We start from the raw sequence: 8,539 nt of genomic DNA on the forward strand, positions 1-8,539 counted from the left end.
CACGCGGATGCACAATGTGTCAGAACTGTTGTTGTTTACAGTCACAGTGACACAGCAGCGACTGACAGCGGCAACACCACATTTACATTAGATCACTTATTTATTTGGACTTCCCAAAAAACACAACACACATATACGAATATATATGTGTGTATGTGTAGTGAGGGGATTTGACTTGAATTTCCATAGTTGAGTCAGTTTTGTGTGTTAGCTAAGTTAGCTAGCCGCCGGTGGTTGTGAGTGAAGCTAATTTTGAGTTTAGCTCTTGTCCCATTTCGGATTAAAGTTCTCTGAGCCATGGACCAAACAGGCTGTTACCCGGTAAAAGTGTATATTTATGACCTGTCCAGAGGAATGGCCCGTCAGCTCAGCCCTGTTTTGCTTGGTGAGTTTTTGACACACTACCGGTGTTTTGTGTGTGTGTGTGTGTGTGTGTGTGTGTTTATGGAACTTTAGAACACACAATACAATATATACAAACTCTTATAGAAAACATTTCAATAACAGCAGACACATTCAGAATATACAAGGAGCATGTAGAGCAGGGCTCTCAAACTCATTTTCTTTCAGGTTCCTCATTCAGCCCAGTTTGATCTCCAGTGGGCCAGACCAGTCAAATAATAGTATAATAACCTATAAATAATGACAACTCCAAATTTATGTCTTTGTTTTAGTGCAAAAAACCTAATTAGACTATGAAAATACTTACTTTTGTAAACTATCCAAACAAAAAACATGTGAATAACCTGAAAAAAATGACATTTCTTAAGAAAAATAAGTGCAATTTTAACAATTTTCTGCTTCAACTTCTCATTTCTACATGTGCATTATGGGTCAGATCTACAAAGACACTAAACACTGAGGAACAGGCAGAAAATAGTTCAAATTGGGCTGAATTTTCTTTAGACATTTCAGGTTGTTCATATTTGTTCAGGTTATTCATATTTTATTATTAAAGGATATCAGAATTTCATGTTCTTTGCAGTAAATTAAAGACAAAAATTTGGTGTTGCCATTATTTATAGGCATGATGTCATATTATTTTTTTCACATTAAACCAGGGCTCTCAAACTCATTTTCTTTCAGGTTCCACATTCAGCCCAGTTTGATCTCCAGTGGGTCAGACCAGTAAAATAATAGTATAATAACCTATAAATAATAATAACTCCAAATTTATGTCTTTGTTTTAGTGCAAAAAAACCCAATTAGATTATGAAAATACTTACTTTTATAAACTATCCAAACAAAAAACGTGAATAACCTGAAAAAACTGAAATTTCTGAAGAAAAATAAGAAGAAATAAGAAGAAAATGTGATCAATATTATGCCTCAACTTATGATTTCTACATGTGCATAACAGATCAGATCTACCAAGACACAAAACAGGCAGAATATTGTTAAAATTACACTTATTTTTCTTTAGACATTTCAGGTTGTTCATATTTGTTCAGGTTATTGATGTTTTATTATTAAAAGATATCAAAATATAATGTTATTTGCAATAAATCAAAGAGAAAAAAATTGGTGTTGCCATTATTTAGAGGCATGATGTCATATTATTTTTTTCACATTAAACCAAGAGGAACATTTGGAGTCATTATTTTTAGGTTATTATGCTGTTATTTTTGAGTTTGATGCCCTTGACTGTTAATATCTTCTGCACTTTACAAATTCATCCCACTGGCCAGATTGGAACCTTTGGTGGGCTGCTTTTGGCCCCTGGGCTGCATTTTTGACAATTGTCATGTAGAGTAACAAAAAATGTATGACAGTTCAATAAATGAAAGAAATCAAACAGAACAAATGGATCTGTAAAACAATATAATTTAAAAACCAGAGGAGTAAGACTAGAAAGGTCAAAATAACAGTAGTCTAATTTAATCATGTAAATTTTTTTGGCTTATTTATGAGACTTAGTTTTTTGAAGTGATGAAAAAAAAAAAAAAAACTGTGTGTGTTTATTTCTCTATATTTAACTTTTCTTAAGTGATCACCTTTTATTGTAATATTATCTTCTTTATTTAGCATTTTTTCAGCGGAAATCAGGTATTTTCCTATGTTTAATTCACTTATAATGTAGATGTTCATATTAACTCAGATTAAAGTTGAGGGTTATGATATCAAAAACAGAGAAAACTGAATAAACAGTGTCTTTTTCAGTCCAATCTGTCATTAACGGAACATAAACCGAATGTGTCCATCCACTGTCATTGATCCAATTCCATGTGTTTTACTGGTGAATCAATGTCGGAGAAGATGACGGTGTTTCCACGGTAACTATGGAGCCTCTGAATGTCCAAATATGGTCATGGTCTGATGACCATGAAAAGATGAAGAACTGTATTTGACACCAATTATTGACATGGATTGATAGGATTAGTGGATCAACAGGAATTAAACAGTAGATGATTTAGGTTAAAGGAGGACGTTTGGGTCTTAAGGGTTAAAGGTGGACGTTTGGGTCTGTAAGGGTTAAAGGTGGACGTTTGGGTATTTAAGGGTTAAAGGTGGACGTTTGGGTCTGCAAGGGTTAAAGGTGGACGTTTGGATCTTTATGGGTTAAAGGTGGACGTTTGGGTCTTTAAGGTTAAAGGTGGACGTTTGGGTCTGTAAGGGTTAAAGGTGGACGTTTGGATCTTTAAGGTTAAAGGTGGACGTTTGGGTCTGTAAGGGTTAAAGGTGGATGTTTGGGTCTGTAAGGGTTAGACGTGGACGTTTGAGTCTGTAAGGGTCAAAGGTTGACGTTTGGGTCTTTAAGAGTTAAAGGTGGACGTTTGGGTTTTTAAAGGTTAAAGGAGGACATTTGGGTCTTTAAGGGTTACCTTTTTTCCTTAGTCTGACTTGACTTATTTGAAGTATTTGTTCCCCACAGGTAAACAGCTCGATGGTATATGGTGAGTACGTTTCTTCTAGATTGTTCAGTCGAAGCTTCTGTTTAAATTTTATGTTGAATTACTTTTAATGGCTTTATTTTATGTGAACCTTTTCTATGTCTTCCAGGCACACTGCCATTGTGGTCCATGGAAAGGAGGTGTTCTTTGTTGGAGAGGGCATCAACCATTGTCCACCTGTAAGCATCAGCCTGGTTGTTACATAATCAGCTGTAAATGTGACAGTGGAACAGTGCAGGACAGTTCAAATAAACAGATGTGTGTGGTTTGTGTTGAAGGGCAGTACTCCTTTAGGACAGCCGGACTCCATTGTGGACTTGGGATCCACTGAAGTGTCTGAAGAACTCTTTATGGAGTATCTGATGTCACTGGCAGAGTCCACGTACCGGTAAGGAGTTTTCATCAAATGTCTTATCCTCCTGACACTGAGTAAGTGAACATTTTTGCCATTTTACATTAAATAATTGCTTTAATTGGAAACAGCATGATGCAACAGTTTTTTCAGATAATTTATTATTATTATTTTTTTAAATATGTCCTTTTCACTGGACATTAGGGATGTAGCGATATGAAAATTTCATATCACGGTTATTGTGACCAAAATTATCACGGTTATCATTATTATCGTGGTATTGTTGAAACTGTGCTCAAAATGTTCAAAAGTACTAATACACACACTGAAATAATTTAACCAAGTTGTATTTTGAAAAAAAAACAACAACAAAAAAAACCATATAAAATAATAGGCACAATGTACCTTCTGTTGCAGAAACATTCAAATATTAACCCTTAGTGGTCTGAGCCTATTTTGTCTGTTTTTCAGTCCTTTTGAGTTTGACTTTATATACTATATAAACAAATGTTTACTATACCCATGTTTGGTATCTTTGTTTTCAGCACAACTTCATCTATATCATCTGTCTGTTATTTTTTCACTTTAACCTAATATAAAAACATAAAAGGACAAAAAACACAAAAACTTTTTATAAAATCCGATTTCAAAAATGTATATAATTTATTGCATAAATAACACAAAGATGATTAATGAACCTTTTCAAAGACTTTAAAAGTGAACATTGGTTCCAAATATTAGGTATAGAAAATTAAAATTGTAATAAATTAAAACTATACTCAAATATTTGATATAAAAGCAGATCTTTACATGGGCATTTTTTCCCCTAAAAGTGTGTTCATCAAACACAGTTATCATGATAATTACAATTTAAACGGTAATACTTACCATCAGCAATTTTACCGCGGTTTATCATTATACCGATAAGCGTTACATCCCTAGTGGACATTATGTAATTTTTTATTTTAAAGTAACGCTGTGAAAGTCTTGTCCACTACAGAGGACAAAAATGCATTGCTGGGTCTCAGGAGGTTATAGTTTTTCAGACAAAAGCATCCAAATATCACCTTTTGTAACCGTGCCTTAAAAATACACCACAAGTACAAACATGACTTAGCATTTTATTTGTGAAAAGAATAAAAGACTTGGATTACACTAAGATATTAACAATCCTTTTAGTTCAGGTTCCACATTCAGACCAGTTCGATCTCAAGTGGGCAGAACCAGTCAAATACTATCATAAGAACATAGAAATAATGACAACTCCAAATTTTTCTCTTTGTAAATGTAAATATTTTCATGTATTTACACTAAATCAAAGATTAATTTCACAAAAAATGTGAATAACCTGAACAAATATGAACAACCTGAAATGTCTTAAGAGAAGTTAAGTACAATTTTAGTAATATTCTGTCTGTTATTAAATGTTTTGTGTTTGTAGATCCACTGTGATCTGTAAGTTATAATGTACATGTGTAAACTGAGGCAGAATATTGTTAAAATTACACTTATTTTTTTAGTTTGTTCATGTTATTCAGATGTTTTGAAAGGACAGTTTGTAGATGTAAACCTTTTCATAATGTAAATTAACTTTTTTCGCTCTAAAACATAGAGAAAATTTTGGAGTTGACATATAATAACATAATAATATATACATTTTACTGGTCTGGCCCACTTCAGATCAAATTTAGTTGAATGTGGCCCCTGAACTAAAATGAGTTTGACACCCCTGATCTAAAGTGTCCCCTGTGTGTCTCCTTTGAGTCGTCTGTGTTCAGATGTCCATATCTGGTCTCTTCAGGCGTCTCTCCTCCCTGCGTGGCCTCTCACACCTCGTGTCTTTATCTCTGTTCTTCTTTTTCTGTCTTGTTGTGCGCACAGAGGTGACACGTACAACTTGTTTGAACACAACTGCAACACTTTCACCAATGAGGTGGCTCAGTTCCTCACAGCCAATCAGATTCCATCATACATCACAGACCTTCCAGCTGAAGTTCTGTCCACGTAAGTTGGCTTTAGTTTGTTTTATTGTTTGGTGTTTTTAGCTTTCATGTCTTTAAAGTGTGTCTCAGGTGTTGTGCTTTTAACACACTAGACGTTCTGCTGTGCTTTCTTCTCAGACCCTTTGGCCAGGCTCTCCGTCCGTTACTGGATTCCATTGTCATAAATCCAGGAGGCAGCAACATCACAGGACAGCGGTAGATGTAGTGACAGGTCATTGTACCTAGCTAACAGTCACTTTTTCAGCTGTAACCAGTTCATTCCAGAGGTTTTTTCCTTTTTACACTCCAAGTTTAATTTTTAAACATCAAGCACTTCCAAGTTATTAGGATTAGGGATGGGAATTGATACGAATTTAACAATTCAGATTCCATTATTGATTTTCCTTATCGATCCAAGTCCTTTTCAATTATGGGGGGGAGGGGGGTGCATTGTCACAACATACAACCATGCAAAGTCAAAGTGAAACTTAAGACGCTTTACTAATTCCTCTATGTCTTCCGCTGTTGTGCATCTCATTTTCCTTTTCTCTACCTTTTGAGACTTTTATTTGAGGGGGTAGGAAGTTTGTTGCCCCCCTTCCCACTCCAGAACCGGGCCTGGATGACACCCTGGTGTTCGCTCTACCGCTACATTCAAAAGCGTCGCTAAGTAGTGTATCAAACACATGACATTCCTGCAAATGAATTTCACGCTGTGGACAAATGTTTTCACATATTGGAGGGATTTCCTCCCTTTCCCAGTGTTCCCAGTGTTCCCAGTGTTCCTAGTGGACCTAGTGGACCTTGTGTCATCTTTACATTTGAAATATAGACATACTGAGGAGCATTTCTGCCTTAGATTCAGATTTATTCATTGTCATTCAATAAAAACATCCCAGATGCTGTTACAGAACGAAATTGCAAAAGACACAGCACAAAATAAAACTCTGTTTTTTTTTTTTTTTAAAACAACCCATATATATGATAAAATATTTTTAAAAAACTGCACTAAAATAAATGAATAAGTTAGTAAAGGTAAAAAAAAAAAAGCCACGTTGGCTGTGTTCTAAACCAAAACAATGCAACGTACGTGTGACGTCATCACGCATGTGCAACGAAGGCAGAGTCGATAAGAAGAATTGTTGAACAGGCAAATGATTCCAAGGAATTTAGCTACTGGGAACTGGTTCTCAAAAAGAACCGGTTCTTAATTTCCATCTCTGATTAGGATGTGGGGTCAGTGAACAAAAAAAAAAAAAAAAAATAGGAATGGGTTTATACTTTGGGTGTGATAAATCAGCAGAATAAAACCAAATCTTTGTTTATCCTCCAAAAGGTTTCGTTCAACATGTATCAGACTAAATGTCATAGAACAGGGCTCTCAAACTAATTTTCTTTCAGGTTCCACTTTCAGCCTGATTTGATCTCCAGTGGGCCGGACCAGTAAAATAATAACAGAATAACCTATAAATAATGACAACTCCAAATTTTTTGTCTTCATTTTACTGCAAAAAACCCCCATTAAATTATGAAAATACTTACTTTTATAAACTATCCAAACAAAAAAGATGTGAATAACCTGAAAAAACGGAAGTTTCTTCAGAAAAATCGGTGCGATTTTAACAATATTCTGCCTCAACTTATCATTGCTACATGTGCATTATGGATCAGATCTACAAAGACACTAAACACTGAGGAACAGGCAGAAAATAGTTCAAATTGTGCTGAATTTTCTTTAGACATTTCAGGTTGTTCATATTTGTTCAGGTTATTCACATTCTATTGTTACAGGATAGTTTGTAAATTTAAATATTTTCATAATTTAATGTTTTGTTTTTTTTTGCACTAAAACAAAGACAAAAATCTGAAGTTGTTAGTATTTATAGGCATAGTGTAATATTATTTTCACATCACAGCAAGAAGAAAATCTGGAGTCATTCTTTTTTGTCGGTTATTCTGCTGTTATTATTTGACTGTAGATCATATTGGTCTGTTTGTGGAACCTGAACTAAAATGAGTTCCACAGCCTTGACTGTGGAATTTTTGCACTTTGTAAATTCATCCCAGGGGCCGGATTGGAACCTTTGGGGGGACACATTTGGCCCCAGGGCCGCATGTTTGACACCCCTGTCGTAGACTAAGTTCACCTTTTCCCACTGAGGGACTCTAGAGGGTCACTTTGTAAACCTTCGCCTATGGTGCTGCACTATAACAAACAGACAAACTCACTTTTGTACAGAGCCCCTTTGGTGACCTCTGAGAAAAAAAAATGCGTGGCAACGAGATTAGTAACTCAACCTAACACTGTGAAGTCAATCATGTTGAAAGGACAAGTAAAACCAAACTTATAAGACTCAATAAAAACATCATTTTTGGGCGATAGTGTCTTTACGTTTGGTGTGCGTTCGGTTCAGGTAGCGACGGTAAAAACGGGCTTCAAAGGGAATTTACTGCAATCAGGAAGTGCTTACATGCAAGAAAACATATCACGGTGTTTCTGTTGGTGATAAAGTGCATCACATGGACCAATCAGACACTGTGCCATCTAGTCATCCAGTTGCTGCGTGACCACAAAACCTGTGGAAGTAACAGCGATGGAATAAAGAGAGTAATAAGATTAGCAAACTTCAAAATTTCAGAGATTTGTGGGTATTTAGCGTTAAGCATATAGCGTTACTTATCTCGTGGCCACACAGTAATATTTTTTTCCTCACATGTCACCAAAGGGGCTCTGTACTTTGGAGACGACGGTAAATCAGAGTCTTTTTTTAGCCGCTACAACATTAATCTATTAAACTGACTGCCTTATTAACTTCAGTGGTGCATGCATGCTAACAGCTCTTACCTAATAACCAGCCTAACCAGAACCCATGAGCCTTAACATGCTTTTATTAACACATCCTCCTGGTTTTGAACCTTTTAATGACATATCAGTGATGCCTCCTACAGTTAGTATTATGTCAACATCTGTTTATTAACAGTAACGAACAGTGGGGAAGGTTTGGTTCATTTATATCTTTAATACTTTAAGTCTCTTTAGGTCATTTTTGTCAAACACTTGGCCTTGAATATTTACTTCCATTCCCAAAATGCACCTGTGAAAGAATAAAAAGATACTTGAAAAAACAGGATTGGGTAGTTTTCGTGTCCTTTTTTACCATGTTACATGCAGATTTTTGTATCAGAATAATATAAAAATGTGTTTTATCTGAAAAACAATTTCTCTTTTATTTCAGTGAATATTTATGTTTTAAAATAGACCAAAGTTCTTCCAAACCTGCTTCAGAACATTCGTCTACATCTGGTTTGAATGT

General features: G+C 35.3%; 1 protein-coding gene across 1 annotated transcript; it reads left to right on the forward strand.

Annotated features, from left to right (window-relative positions):
• The first annotated feature begins 14 nt into the window (after positions 1-14).
• LOC115410362 (desumoylating isopeptidase 1-like) lies at positions 15-6,175 on the forward strand. The gene is made up of 6 exons (XM_030121983.1): positions 15-385; positions 2,873-2,894; positions 3,001-3,070; positions 3,170-3,279; positions 5,125-5,247; positions 5,364-6,175. The coding sequence occupies exons 1-6, from the start codon at positions 298-300 to the stop codon at positions 5,443-5,445; spliced, it is 495 nt and encodes a 164-aa protein (XP_029977843.1). The 5' UTR covers positions 15-297; the 3' UTR covers positions 5,446-6,175.
• The last annotated feature ends 2,364 nt before the right edge of the window (positions 6,176-8,539 follow it).

Source organism: Sphaeramia orbicularis, chromosome 19 (genome assembly GCF_902148855.1).
Source record: "Sphaeramia orbicularis chromosome 19, fSphaOr1.1, whole genome shotgun sequence".
NCBI lineage: Eukaryota > Metazoa > Chordata > Actinopteri > Kurtiformes > Apogonidae > Sphaeramia > Sphaeramia orbicularis.